Genomic DNA, 15,734 nt, shown 5'->3' with positions numbered 1-15,734 from the left:
AAATGGCAGCTATGTCACTGTTTTCATGGTAACAGAAGAGCACCATTGGGGGCATATCCTGTCCGTTTCTCTTCGCTTCAGCTTTTCAGTTTAACTCAAGCCACCTGTAAAGGCTCTGACCACTCTGCAGTGGTAGAGTGCTGTTACAGATCATCTAGAGTTGAGGTAATGGTGGATATTTGTTTGCCCCGATGAGGCAAATTGCACTAAGTGCACTAAGACTTGGAAGATAGTCAACAATCTTATGATGGCTAGAAGTGCAATCAAGCCCATGACCATCCCTACATTTGGAATTTTAGAGTATAGAATAGAGGACCAACACTGCAAGTGTACAAGAACAAGAACAAGATGATTATTCTTTTTTCTTTTCTTTTTGCTGAGTTTTGTGCACAAAAATATTCCCGAGATTTTCAAGCAGTCTTCATTCAGACTGTGTGCTGTGTACAAACTGTGGAGTGGTTTTCTAGGAGAGTACATGGCAACAGAATCGAAAAAAACATTCTCAAGGACAGAACTTTAATTGGGGGGGGGGGGACCCTTTACTCCAAGTCAGTGTAAAGCAGGAGGTCATTGAACAAAATACTCTCCATCGTGGACTATCCATCCTAACTCTCTGCAGTACACACTACAAAGACAGAAGAAGGCATTTTCCAACATGCTCATTTAGGCCCTATGTCACAGAAAATCATCAGCTCTGACAATTTTGCTGCTATTGCAGTGATATTACTGTTCTGACTGACTGTTACTGACTATTTTGAAAAAAATCATCATGGTTCTGATATTATTATTGTTGTTGTTGTTGTTGTTGTTGTTGTTGTTGTTGTTGTTATTATTATTAATAGCCTTAAATTTAGCTAGAAGTCCTGTATACAGCAAATTTGAACAAGAGAATTTCAACTACATGCATATCTGTATTCAGCATGTTTGGGACTCACACCGAATGCGATAGACGCGACCAAAAAGTGCCAGACGCCCCTAGCTGGTCGCGTGCACATTCGCACCTCGACGCACGACCAACGCGAATTGTCTGCACTTCAAAACATGCAATTTTCATGCACGTGAAGCGGAAATGTGGGAGGAAATAGTGCCAGATGGCAGCTGTCGATCTAGCCTTTGAAGAGAGAGTCTCCCTTCTCTATTGACTGTGGAGAGCAGAACAGCGGCATAAAGGACATCCTCGCTGTACCTGGGTCCATCAGGTCCTCTAGAAGCGTGAGCAGTTTGGTGAGTTTCACCACTTGCTCCAGGAGCTGCGTCTGCATGCCGGACGCTTTCAGCGATACCACCATCTTTCCCTCGCCCAGTTTGAGGAGCTGCTGTTGAGCGTCAGTTCAAGCATCGCCCACCTAAACACCTGTCCGTCTGCCTGCGGTTAGTAAAAGTGTTTAAAACGGCAGTCCTTTATCGATACCTGTGCTAATATATGCTCATTTGAAGTCCCAGTGACTTCCCCACAACGGCTCTTTTAAGAGCCACCCACAAACCTCTAAAGAGCGTTCCTGCCTTTTCTTCTTTAAAAATTTCCTTAATAAATTACTTTGCATGTATACCTAATGCTCTGGTCGCGTCTATCGCGTTCAGTGTGAACGCACCGTAAAAATAATTTAGGGTGTCATTTGTCTTCAAGGTATTGGTATCTCTTCGGCTACATCCACACTAATCAATCAATCAATCAATCAATCAATCAATCAATCAAGGCTTTATTCGCTACGTGCAGGTTGCCCTGCAGTGAAATAGGACCCCCCCCCCGACCTTTCACACACAACACTGACATCACATGGGGATAAAGGTCGGAGATCGGTAGCATTACAGAAAAAAAAAACACAGAAATATTCACTACAATGGGAAAGTACAAGAGGAAATAAAGAGACCTCTACTCATGCCGGGCTCCTGGGAGGACAGCATGAGAACAGGAAACAAAAAAACTCCTCTGCACAAAAGAGCACATAAATGTCCACAGCACAACATTATGGAACACATGACAAGCCACAGGGTCGGGTGGGGGGTGAGGAGTAATCCGAAGCAAACACAGCAGCCATCCTAATGTGTTTTCGTTTGAAAACGCATCATTTTCTCTCCGTTTTGACCTTCCGTCCACACTGAGATGGCGCTTTCCCTCACGGAAAACGCAGTGTTTTGAAACACTCTCGAAAACACATACATTTGAAAACGGTGCTTTTGCGTTGCATTGTGGACAGCAAAAACTGAGACTTTTTGAAAACGATGACACATTTTAGTCATGTGATGCAATTCCAGTGACCAGTTAAATGAAGATAGCAGAGGGCATTATACAGCGGTTGCTTTGTTTGCTCTCAAATTTTCTGTACGTTTTTGTCCATGACAGGTTAAACCACAATAAATAGCGATAGCATACACGTGGTGTGTGTGTAGTTGTCTGTCTCTTAAAACGCCAGTGATTTTCCTACAGTTTGAAATGTCATGCAATCTTGTGAATTTCATGAGTCCAGCAACTAACCACTCTTTCTAGATTGTATCATGTCATCTCAACAAGAACAAATTAAGTTGTTGAATTTCATACAGATCCTACATGATTTAATTACGTTCAACCTAGAAACATGAAATTATTTTTGTTCAAATTACAAGTTAGACTTTTGTAAATGTAACAACCAGTCGAGACTGAAGAAGTCACTTCGATGAGTGACGAAACGTTTCTCCCACAAAACGCTACGTCCAGATGAATAGAATCAACTTTTGGAGCTACACGCAAGATGCTTACATAAATCCAAGAGATGGCCAATCCCTTTCCCCCCCCCACTGTGTAAATGCTTCAGATAGCTTTTCTTCAAATTCTTAATTCTCACTGGCTTTTGCAACTTCGTACTCTTTTGGTACTCGCAGCAACAACTCCACCTCATCGTTAGTCCGTTTAAAAAACTTGGTGCTTTTCCTCAACATTTTGCCGCGACTTTTCAAAGGGCCGGAAAGTAAATAAACAACAGACAGAAATGAGGCAGATCGAATCGTCTTGCGTTTCACGCATGTGCAGTATTGGAACATAAGCGGTTTTGGCCGTTTCAGTGTGGACTGACAACTCTGTGAAAACGACTGAAAACGATAGTGTGGACACGAGGCGTTTCCAGACGAAAACACCTTTTCAAATCTATCCAGGCTAGTGAGGATGTAGCCTTCGTTACAAGAAACCAATGTTTCCATGTTCTGTGGACATTCATCTGCTTTGACCTCTGCCTTCTTAAGACTTTTATTTATTTTTCTACAGGAATATCTTAATACTGGCTCTTGCTCTCAAGGGACAAAACTCATTCTGATTCATTAAGTTACATCCAATCTTTGTTCCCATTATTTCTTAATGCTTGGTAAAAAACAAAACAAAAAAAGAAACCAAAAAAACATTTGCAGTAGCAGTATGCTGTGTGGTCTGACAAAGCTACAAACCATATTGGAGAGTAACTTAAATTAAGTTTTTCAGACTCAACACTCAACAGCCCTTTTGGGTTATATATTAAATATGATTATTCTCTCTCAAATGAGGAAAGAAAAAAATGTAGGACATTTCCCTGAAGCTAAACTTCCATTTTGTGTTCCATTTTGTGCTTTACCTTAACATAGCTCAGGGCCAAAGTAAAAGTTTTCTAAATGATAAAAGTAAAACTGTCCTCCAGCCATAGTGTGTACAGTTTTCCACAGGAAATAATAATTAATAAGTGACTCATGTAATTTAGATCAAGAAAAGTGTTTTATATTAAGACTGGGTGAGAAAAGTTTTCAGGGTTTGTAAATTAAATTCATCTGAGGTAAGGAACAAAAAGTAGGACTTCACATACCCTTCAAAGATTTTTTTTTTCCACTTCTATTTTACTATTCAAAGCCAGGCTAGCTAATGGATTACCTCATCCTCTAAAAAAGCTGTTCAATCTCTCTGTGATTGTATAATTCTCTTTCATCTTCAGAGAGAGGAGATGGAATGATTAAACAAAGAACTCGCTGATCTCCGCGGCTGGTGTTGACATGCGACTTCAGATGTGCAACACTCACATTAAAAAATAATGTGGGCTTTGCACTTGGACCAATTCTTCTTTACTATGTATGCTACGTGTATGATAATGAAAAATGTATAGTGATGACAGCTGATGGTTGTTTTTCCCCTCTGACTATATTGAGGAAATGTAACATTAATCAAGCAATATGTGTGAAACTCAACTGGTCTCTCAGTTTTCAGCATCTAAATGCTGTTGTCTGCACTTTTTCTGTTCATGCTAGTTAACATTTGGGGTAAGAGAAAGCCTGTAGCTTGGACTTCATAGTATTAATGCAACATGCAGCATATGAAAATAAGTCATTGTACTGCCAATCACATAATGCATAAATATAATACAATTGGCTACAGTCATATGCAGATTTTCTGCAATGCCGCAAACTACAGAAATTGGGAGGAGGCGGGGTGTGCTCTGAACCACAATACACACTTTTCTTCCCACCAAGCTAACTATCACAGCCAGTTTCCAGGCCAGCATTTTGATGTATTGTTTTGTTTAATCCCAAATGGAAGAAGGTAAGGATTAATTTGTTGCATCTGTCAGACCCATGCTGGCACTGCTGATAGTGTCCGTGCCAGTTTTAGGGCTTTTTTGTTTTTTTGCCTCACCACTGCCCTCTCTTGTAGCCATCAAGACCCTTTTGTTACACTGCCAAAACACCTCTTTCAACTGCATCAACACATTGCTATTGTGTCATTGTTGTACCCCTTTGGCTTTGTCCCCAGACTTTCTCCTCTGAATGTGAGGTCCAAGCCCAACCTTCATTTCCATGTCCCATTTGGATCCCTCTTGACCTCAGTGCTCCTGCTGAACACAGTCCAGGTCTATGGTTCAAGAGGTCGGGCACATTGATTTGACATGGGAATAAGAGTGTGAGCTTGTGTTTATGTAAACAGCTCATGGTTCCCTAATGCACTGTGGCATACAGCTGTCGCATATATGTGAGTCACAGGCTTGTGAGTTGCCTTCAGAGTTATTACAGAAACATTTACATTACTTTATGTGTACATGTTGCAGATTCTGTATTCACAAGCATCCTCTTTTTAAGTTCTTGGTTTTTATAATTACTGGTACTTCACAAAATGTTTAAAAATTACAAAACAGCAGTAAGGAAAACTGAGTAGAACCATAATTTAGCCTTTTCATTATATTAAGTATATAATTAGATACATATTTAACATTCAAACAGCACTTTAATTCAGCAGACTTGGTGGATCTAATTATAAATGCTTAATACTGCAGGAAGGCTTAACCCAATGGTCACCCCACCACCCACAAGAGGTTGAATAACTGGATAGAGCAGTAGAGAAAATCTTTTCTATAATCTTTGTTTCATGTCTTTCTTGATAATTGTGATATTCTAATAAAGCAAGATAAAGACAATTGTTAAAGGAAACTAAGGAAACCAGGTAATACTGGTTGAAGTCAGTCTGTAAACCCGCTATGGGTTTGTTATGATAAGACTACTTCTGCTTTACATGGTCACCAGCGTACAATTATTTGTGAGGTTATTTTTGTCTTCTAAGTAAATGTCAAGAAATATGAATGCCAAAAGCCACGCTAATAGGTGTTAAAGATAGTTTTGTGTAGCTGCATGTCTAAGCATTTCTTAAAAGAAACTGACAGGCAAAAAATACAAATTGCACTCCAGTATTAGTTGTAAGCTTACCTTTTCTGTTGATTGTGATGTGCCAAAGAAGATTGGGATGAATGCTAGCCAAATAATGCAGGTGGTGTACATAGTAAAACCAATTGGTTTGGCCTCATTGAAGGTCTCCGGCACCCCTCTGGTTTTAATGGCATACACTGTGCAGGTGACCATGAGCAGCATACTATAGCCAAGCAGGCAGATGAGGGACAGGTCAGAGATGTCACACTTGAGCACACCACGAGCCATCACTGGGTTAGAGGTTCTCTGGTCCTCATAGTCAATAATAGCTTTGGAGGGATCCACAACAAACCAGATGCACACTCCGACCAACTGCACCGAGGCCAGGGTGAACGTGATGACTAGCTGTGAGGCTGGAGAAATGAACTTTGGCGCGCTCACAGACATACTACCCTGCTCGAAGATGCGGTAAATACGATTGGTTTTGGTAAGCAGAGCAGCATAACTAATGCTCATCCCCAGACCCAAGAAGATCCGACGAAGGGAGCAGATTACGACATCAGGGGCAGAGATCATCAGGAACGTTGTGGCATAGCAGAGAAAAATGCCAGTTAGCAGGACATAGCTTAGCTCCCGGCCTGATGCTTTCACAATTGGAGTGTCATTGTAGCGAACGAATGTGACCACCACAAACAAAGTGGCCATGATGCCAATGACTGCAACAAACACAGGGATGACTGCCCACGGAGAGCTCCACTCCAGCTTAACAATGGGGATTGGAACGCAGCCTGTGTGATTCTCATTGGGCCTCAAATCAAAGTGACACATCTTACACGTGTAGGTGTCTGCCTGGTATTGATAGCCATCGCAGCGTTCGCAGTGCCAACAGCAAGGGATGCCCTTCACAATCTTCTTGCGCTCACCAGGGCGACAGGCCTGGCTGCAGATTGAGGAAGGGATCTGACGGACACCACCGGGCCACTGCATTGAACGAACCTATGAGGGAGGCAGAGGAATGTGGAAAGGGATGAATGGACAGATAGAGAGAGAGAGAGAGAGAGAGAGAGAGAGAGAGAGAGAGAAGAAACATCTGAGAAAAGATTTTTAGTGTACAAAGCTCACTGAATTGCATACAGCTGAGATAGGTACAAAAGGGTGCTTTATTGATCCAAAATGGTCATTAGAAGCTCTGGAAGCCAAGGAGAATTCGTGTTTTTGGTTCTCTGTATTTATTTGGGTGAGAAGTTGAAAAAAGGCAAACTATTCAAGTATTCCTCATACATTCAGCAAAATTTTTCAGTGGCAAGTCAACTTTTCTGAAGGGCAAGTCTGAGAGGAAAAGAGAAACGCAATGTTTGTCCTGCAGTGAACTAATGGCACAATTCCTGTATTTTTTTTTTTTTTGGCTTTGGCAATTTTTTGTGTTAAAAATTAATCAATCAAAGTAGAAAGAGATGTCTCATTTCAAAATATTATTCCCCTTTGTGGATTTTACAGTTTCCTAAGCATACTTTGGAGGATAAATTAAATTCATCATTTGAAACAAGGTCTACTCCCTTTAATGTTATCGGTTTTATTTAATTGTGCCAGTTCATTCAAAGGCAGTAAATTTGTCTTTAAATGTGTATTTAATTGAGAACTCAAATAACACTAATTAAATACTGCTGGCACATTTTACAGTAGGTGCCTACAAATACCTTACCTTTCTTTTTTTCTTTCAGCACATGTTGTTGAAAGAGGTGAAGAAGACAAAGCTCCCCTCAGCCGGCCTCATGTGTTCAATTGAACTCATTTGCCTGCCCAAGGCCCCCTCTTCATTTTGTGAAAACATAATTTGTTTGAGTCCTTTATGTAATTTACTGTTATAATACTGTTACTTCATCACACTGCCTGCCCACAGTATTGTTTTTGGAAGTCAGTGATGCCGTCTGCTGTCTGATATTAAATATGTCTGTCCGTAAGCTCCCGTGGCTTTCTTTTCATCACAGTCCATTCTGTTAATCATTTAAAGTGCCCCCTGGATATTTACACCTTTGAAGATAGAACTGAGCACTGTGAAATGGTTTAGAGGGGTTAGAGATCTAACATGCAGCTGCAGAGCTGAAGTAACCTTTCAGAGGATTTTCATTGCAAACACTGACACAAACATAAGTTGTAGGGGACACAGAATAGAAAATGCCAGTGCTCACATTCAGATGGAGTTGATCCGCCCAGTGACCAATAATTTTGTACTCGGCTGTTCGGTTTCTGATCTGGTATTGGTAGATCTCATAGCGTCCAGGGGCATCTCCGTTTTCATTGAAGAGCACTGGGTTGCCAGCTATGCCTGAGTGAGAGAACAAAAATATTTATCATCATTATCTGTTTTTTTGTGTTCTGTGTGTGCTTTTTACAATTTTTCAGTTCTGGTGCTCATGGGTGATTTTATAGTGTACAATAATTTATCAATATGTGGAAAGTAAGGGTGTGGAGGAGGTGGAGATCCATCAAAGACCAGCAAAGTTCTGAATGAACCATTCAGTCTTGGATTACTGACCACATTTCCACTGAGTTCAGTAACTGAAAGCAATGGTGACTTCTGTTTTTAGCTTTTGGCTAGTTGACAGTTGCTTCCACTACATTTCTACTTGGCTGTAGGTGGGATTAAGTGTAAATACATAACGATCCTGCACATGTAGCTACCAGAGAATGGAAATTGAGACAAATGTTATTTTTCCATTGTAGTTTGCACTGGCTAAAAGTGGTAGGACAGATATGTCAACATGCAAACTTCTTAAACACAACAAAACAGAATCTGAAAGAACCAAGTAAAGTGAAGACAGCAGTGTGTGTTTATCAGAGTTCTCATCTTAAACATAATCAAATTTTCCAGTTTCCTAAGCTTATCGATCTTGGCAATTAAACCCATATATGGTAGAATAAATAAAAAATACATAAGAATCTGACAATTAATTAGAATTTTCATGGTTCTCTTTTATCACTTTGTTTTGTTTCTGTGGGGTTTTTTTTTTAAGAAAAATCCATTATCAGTGCATCTCACTGCACACAAGAAACCTTAAGAGCCTGCCTTCTTCTTACAGCAAACTGGCTGTAAACAGTTGGAGTTGAGCAGGAAGTTCAGAGATAGAGTACTGACCGCATTTTGTACTGATTTTTCTGTCAACTAAGGTGGGCTATAATTTATCTTTCCAATAATGACTCTAAATAATATTCCTGTGTTCCTGTTTTATGATAAGTATGTTAATCACAGTATGGTATTCATAGAATGGTCTTCCTTGGCCAGAAAATGGCGTAAATGCTTCTTTTTATTTTATTTAATTTTAATTTAGGCCACTTGTGGTTTAACATTAAGTCTCCCAAAGACAATTAAAATCTCAGTTAAGACGAAAAAGGTAAACCTGGCCAATTGCTGCTGATGGATTTTCTGCTGATGAGAATTTTTTTTGTCCTTGCTCTTTGTTTCAATTCTGGGGAAGCGGCACTGTAATCCACATCTCGATGAGTCAGCCCTGTTGGATTAAGGCATTACTGTTTTACTCAGCCTTGTGACAATGCCGCCCACATCACAAAGCAGTTACTGATCATGGGAGGATTACAGTGACTTTATGAACCACAGAGGCAGTTTTTATATAAAAATATTAAGAACATCGCCAGTATTAGTAAGCTATGACATTTTTGTTCAGAGATTTTAATCACGCAAAGCTTGTTTTATTTTCACTAATGACCAGCGGAATTTCAAAAAGATTAAAGCTATCTGCCTTCCAGTGTCATGGTTGTCTGCCTACGCTGTCATGGTTGAACACATAACCTCAAGCCAAAGCCTTAAAAGCTTGGATATAGACTATGAGATCAAGCGCTCCTATGGACACCTTCAGTGAAAGAGGAAAACGGACCATGAATGTCACTGGCAGCTTTAAGAGAATGTTACAGCAATGCGTCTGATATAGTTGTATGTAAAGCCTTGTGGGCCTTTTGGTTATGCTTGCTTTGCAAATTAAATCCTTTCATAGACTGACTGATCTCTTATTGAGTCTCTGAGCAACTGTTAATCTTCTCTTTTATGCACATATACAAAAACAAAGCAGTTTTGCAGTGATTTTATTTATATATTATTTTGTAATAACATTTAAATGGACTATTCTTTATTTTTCTGTTGGGTCATTATAAATATAAAAACAATGATGTTGGTTTTAGTATGTATGTGGGACACACAATAGAGACAGGGTGCATTAAGCCCCAAATTCCTTGTGCTACATTGACTTTGAATAGCATGGAGCAATGTGGTTAGATGTACTAAAAGAGACATCAGCAAGAACAGTGTTTGTACAGTTGAATACTTTTGGATCTTGACAACTAAAGCATTTTCACACCATGTAGCTTTTAATATTGGAAATCTGGAGAATTCAAGAAACTAATGCGAGGAGTCAAATGTGAGGAATATGAAGTCCAGCCAAAAACTAAGAGTAAGAAGCAGCTGGGTGCTAATCAAAGCAGTTGATTAACTGATCGTCAGCAAGTGTGACCAACTCTATAAAAGCTTCATAACAGTATAGTTAGAAAAAGACTGAGCAAGTATTTCTTAATAAGAAGGAGAAAAAGGGGAAAAGTCTTTTCTCTATAAAGAACATAGCAGCACAGCTTAAATATGTAAAGCTGAACCTAATCAACCCATAAGACTTGTGAAGCGATGTCCTTTAGACAGGTGGGTCCATAGTAGAGATGGTTGGCCTTAATGTACAGCACGCACTTGCTGAAAACCAAACACATATCAGAACAAACACTTCATGCTAGCTGTCAAGCACGGTGGTGATAATACTGGGTTGTTTTTGAGCCACAGGACCTGTGCACCTTGCAGTCACTAGGTCGACTGAACTCATCTATATGTGAAAATATTCCAGAGTCAAATGCGAGGTCATTTTTCTGACAGCTAAAGCTTATTGAAAAATGGGCCAAACAAAAGCGCAATGACTACAAGCACACAAGCAAATCTACAACAGGATGGGTGAAAAAGAAAAGAATCAAGGTGTTGACCCAGTCAAAAGCTCCCAATTCAACCTGACTGAAACGCTGTGGTGGGCCCTTGAGAAACATTTGTATAAACAAGTGCCTGCAAACCAAAATCAACTTAAGCAATGTTCTACAGATATTGTAAAGATGTTGTACAGTAATTTTACAGAGATTACTTATTGCTGATGAAGTTGGTTCCACAAGTTATTTAATCATGTGGTGTACTTTTCTTTTCAAATGACTATAAATTACCTTGCTATCACATGATATAACGCTAGCTTTCTAAATGCTAACTAGACATAGCTTTTCTAGAATAATGCAGTATGGGGGGCCAAATACTTTGGGACTAGAACAGGATATCAACAAAATTTAACAAAATATTGGCCACCTATTTTTCTATAATGAAACAAAATTAAAGAAAAATGGGGAAATACAATCTTAAGTGTGCAGGAAGGTAGTTTATTTTGCGGCACTATGGTCAGTTTTCAGTTGCAGCTAAGAAATTAGATTTCTCATCCCATAAACTGCTTGTCTAAATAGTCAACTCTCAAGTCCAGGAAAGATTTATTTGCACAGAGGACTGTTCCATGGCTCCATTGTGCTGTGAACTAATGTGGTAGTGTAGCCTGGGGGTAGCACAAGTGTGTACCTCAGGCTGCTCGTTTGGGGTTAATGAGGTGCTTGTAATTATATGTAATATTTAATGATTTTGACCTCTTTCTCTCTTGCACTGTTGTGACAATCCCGAGTAAATGTATATATAAACTCTTTAATAATTGCCATGATATGATCATTAATCCAGCATGTGCTTGTTCTGCATCGATGCACAACCAGAACACCTCAGTGAATGACAACAACATGACAGCTGGTCATTAACTCTTAATGACCTGTACCCAGACACAATGTCGAATTTGGCATGGATCCACTTTCACTCCTTAAGCCATTCAGTCACAGGCATGACCTGTACATGATTGCTCAGTCATAGCATATACACGTTCACTATCTGCAAGTACTCTTAAACTGGCCCTAAAATGTTCTGAAAGCATGCAAGTGGTTGCTTTTAAAAACCCTATAATATGTGAAAATGTATATATTCAAATCACCACAACACATCTGGGTTTTGGATCTGCTAAGAGAGTATAGATATTTTAAAACACTGCAAATTGTCACATAAAAGCCAGTATTTAAATATTACCCAACACAAACAAATGAAGGACATGCAAAAAGCATCAGAGGAGTGAAAAAACAGTAATGTTAGAGCTAGCATGGTAAATTTAGCATAATGTGGAATCTCACAGCACTATTTTCATCAGTGCAACAGCAGCTATATCACACTAAACATTTTCTCTTTATAAAACAGAAACACAGCTTTCATTTAGTCTGTCTCTGCCTTATTTGGGAGCACCATAAAATATTGTCAATACAACCTGACGTGCAGCTGTTTTAAAAGCATGTAAAAGCATTAATATACCTTTTGAGCTTTCAGTGTGCTGCAAGTGTTGCTATTGTTGTATTGACTCATTTAATCTAGGCTCAGGAAGATGCAAAAAGACCCAAAAACACTCACTAGAATAGTAAGTGAATGAAAACAGTGCTTTCATATGGAATGATGAGAAGTGTTTTTGAATCCTACTTCGAAACTTTCCCAATGAAAAGTCATCAGTGTAAAGCAACTTCAGAGATTCTCTTCACGAGCATAGTCTCTCCCTCTGTCTGTGTTTCCGAGCAACATCTGCCAGCTTTCCACTGCCACACCCCGCTGCTCTAAAACTGGTTTGTTCAGTTTATCGTCTTCTGCTGACTCAGCAGTTCTAGCCAGAGAAACACAAGTAAACACTGCACTTCCAATGCGTAACAAATTATTTAGGGCTGATGAAGAGACAAAATTGTGTTATGTGGCCATGTACTGACACTGCCTTACAAACAAGAACACAGAAAAGCCACTCTCGTCTGAAAAGCAGTTCAGCTATAGTACAACTAAGGTGCGTGCACAGGAACACTCTCAAAGGACTTTAAATGTGTTTCCATTGGCTGACAAAGCTCCACCGCACTCTCCATCTTTCCAGAGGAGAAACACAGTCTGACAGTAGCTCCTCATGCCTGGTTAGCTCTGACTACGAGCTCTTTGACGCTGTCCACACTACACTGAGTGGTGGTCAGTCATTCTCTCTGTGTTTCCACATTACCTGCAACACACCATAGCCACGAGGTCACACCTCCTACAGTCACCCTGAATACGATTTTAAAATGAGAGCGGTTCATCAAACGGTTACAAGCACTAGCATTAAAGAAGGCCTATTTCTGGTAGAATTAAAGTTGTTTCAAATAAAGATAAATAACAACCCCAGCTGGTATTTCAACATTTTCTTTACTGTTATAGCTTCTGTATTAGACACAGACTCTGTAAACAACAGGATGTACTGCTCATCTGAGGGGACAGAAGTTGATAGTAGAGAATGATAAATAGATCTTTTTTTAAGATAATGTCTGTTCCTATAAGATATGGGGGGGTCTTTTGTCAATAACATGATTGAGTATGATGCCGAATACAAAAAACCCCCAGACATACTGCACATGCAAAAAAATATGTCAGTATAGAATTAGCTTTTGTGCTATGCAACAATGAAGATCTTGCACATCCTTGAGAAGAAAGAGAAGTGTGGAAAAATGGAAAAACCTGAGAGCGTGCCTTTATTCCACACTCATAACTGCTGTCCCTGGTGAGAAAGACAGTGGAAAGGCCACTGCTTTTCAGTCAGAGGTAGAACAAAAACACCTCCCCCTGATGTGATTGCAAGAGCCATGAAACACTGACAGGAAGCCCCATTCAACTGTGGCCCACTGAAGCCTCAACAACCATTAGATACATGCATTGCTGAAAAGGAGCAAGAAAAGGAAAGCTCTAAAGTGTCAAGCAGTGGATAAAGATAGATTGAAGGTGTTTGATTCTTTCGCTTTGTGGGCTGCAGCTCCAGCTGCTACTGAATGAACCAATAATCAGCACTTGTGAAGTTGGTGATTTACAAAAGAGGAGACACAGTTACATCCCCAGATACATCTGTGTGGGAAAATACAAAAGAATAAAAGCTTTTTCGAGAAAGCACAGACGCCACAGACCAATAGAAATAAATGTTTTTTGACTTTTCTTTTAATATTTTCTAAAAGGTTATCTGTCATCAGCTGCTGTGTCCCTTGTTGAGCCCATGACAGTCTGCTCAGATATTGATGCATTTATGTATTTTCCTGGCACATGAGGAGCAGGTTTAGTACATCTTTGTATTTAAAGGAACTTGTTGACCTTTACCAGTTTCAACATCTGTAATGTAAGACAGAGTGCATTTGAGCTGTGTATGGACTTAACTATGCAGGTCTGCAGAGGAAGAAATTAGAATTATTTTTAGAAGATATCTGCTGAAACTGCTTACAATAAACAGAAATGTGTAACAATAGATTCTTGCTGGCTCGGCCTCAAGAATGATTCATCACAACAAAGAATGACCTACTTTCACATACATTTCTGTCAATTTGTAGGAAGAAGCAGGACAACTGCTCAGTGTATTTACTGCTGAGTAACATGCTAATATCTCAACACAGAGATAAATATTATCTTTGAAGTTTTTGTACACTGGCCAGTAAGTACAGTCTCAGCTGTTGGGCTGTTTTATGTATCTGGACAAGTTCAATATACTACAGTGAGCTGATGCAATTAGATGAAGTGTAGCGTAACCTCAAGGCAACCCCTCTGGTCTGATGGTGTGAATATAGTCTCCCTGCTAAGAACAAAATTCAGCTCAAAAGTGCTTACTGCACAGGAGTTTTCTGTCCCTGCTCACAGGCTAAAACCCTGTTGAAACCAATTTTTACAGAGAGCATCTCTCAATCATTACTTTACAAACAGCCCAATTAAATAAGTGTTTGAAATGATTGTGGATGCACTTATAATGCACACACATTACTAACATGCTATTCCATCATACAGTTCTTATATATTCAATATGTCAATTTTAATTCAATGTCTTGTTTCCCATGGTCGAAAATGTCATTTCTTGTAGGAGCATCCAAACATCAGCTCTAAAAGGGAGAAACAGAAGTTGCATTAAATTCAAGAGTGGTTGCCTTTGAACCTCCAGGCTTACTGGTCTATATACAGCATATGAAATTGGACACATCACTGTCTAGACAATGACATAAACATGATTTGTCTAGATAGAAACTATCAGAACCTGTTTGTCTGGGATGAAAAGAAAACTACAGAAGCTGTTTTACATCAGATCACGAGAACCACTTTCAACAACATACTGCATGTTGCGAGTTGTTTTTATCTAACATTATTGGATCCTGAGCAGCTCAGCTGGTGTGGAGCAGTGCTAAGGGCACCTGATTTACTACTAAGCCAGGAGATTGTAATCAGTACTTTACATCAATATATCATAAATAGGGTGAAAAGAGCTGAACTGATGCTAAAAATTGTGTTGAGGAATTATGTAATAAGATTTTAAAAAGGTTGCTCTTGTGCAAAACTCTTGAATCATTCCTCATTTCTTACTGTATTTCCCAGAGGAGAAGACCTTGTACTCCAGATATCAAGATATACTGTATTTAAGACAAAGACAGAGTGTCTACAATTCTAATGATCCTGAATTCTCTTAGGCAAGCTGCCTTGAAGTTGTCCTCAGGAATTGCCTGCCTTTTGTTCTCTTTCAACATGAACCCACACTGCTTCAACAATTCTGAGATCCGGGCTCTAGGGAGACTAATCCACGAGTGATAACGTCCATTGTATGTGTTATCTATCAAAGTATTGCATTGGCAGCATGTTTTGAATCATTGTTATGCTGAAAAAGGTTTCAAGCATAAACGTTGTGTAGATGGTGATATTCATGAAAACTTTGCTTGTAATTTTATTTATATTTGCATGGTAAATGGTCTGTATTTGTATAGCGCTTTTACCTGTCCCCCCTAGGGACCCCAAAGCGCTTTACACACCCAGTCATCCACCCATTCACACACTGGTGGAGGCAAGCTACAGTTGTAGCCACAGCTGCCCTGGGGCAGACTGACAGAAGCGAGGCTGCCATATCCGCCATCGCCCTTCTGGCCAA

The 15,734-nt window shown here is 39.6% G+C and overlaps 1 protein-coding gene across 3 annotated transcripts in view; it reads right to left on the bottom strand.

Annotated features, from left to right (window-relative positions):
* LOC102289456 (metabotropic glutamate receptor 4) overlaps positions 1–15,734 on the bottom strand; it is a 187,121-nt gene that overhangs the window by 13,309 nt on the left and 158,078 nt on the right. For all 3 annotated transcript variants that reach the window (XM_005917943.3, XM_005917945.3, XM_005917944.3), the window contains exons 8-9: positions 7,815–7,951; positions 5,686–6,621 (exon numbers count right to left, since the gene is read on the bottom strand). In XM_005917943.3, the coding sequence (XP_005918005.1) occupies positions 5,686–6,621; positions 7,815–7,951 (1,073 nt within the window). The remainder of the gene's footprint in view (positions 1–5,685; positions 6,622–7,814; positions 7,952–15,734) is intronic.

Source organism: Haplochromis burtoni, unplaced genomic scaffold (genome assembly GCF_018398535.1).
Source record: "Haplochromis burtoni strain Fernald_Lab_line unplaced genomic scaffold, NCSU_Asbu1 Contig_26, whole genome shotgun sequence".
NCBI classification, from domain to species: Eukaryota; Metazoa; Chordata; class Actinopteri; order Cichliformes; family Cichlidae; genus Haplochromis; species Haplochromis burtoni.
Note: the sequence above shows the minus strand (reverse complement) of the source record. Positions and strands in the feature narration are given on the sequence as shown.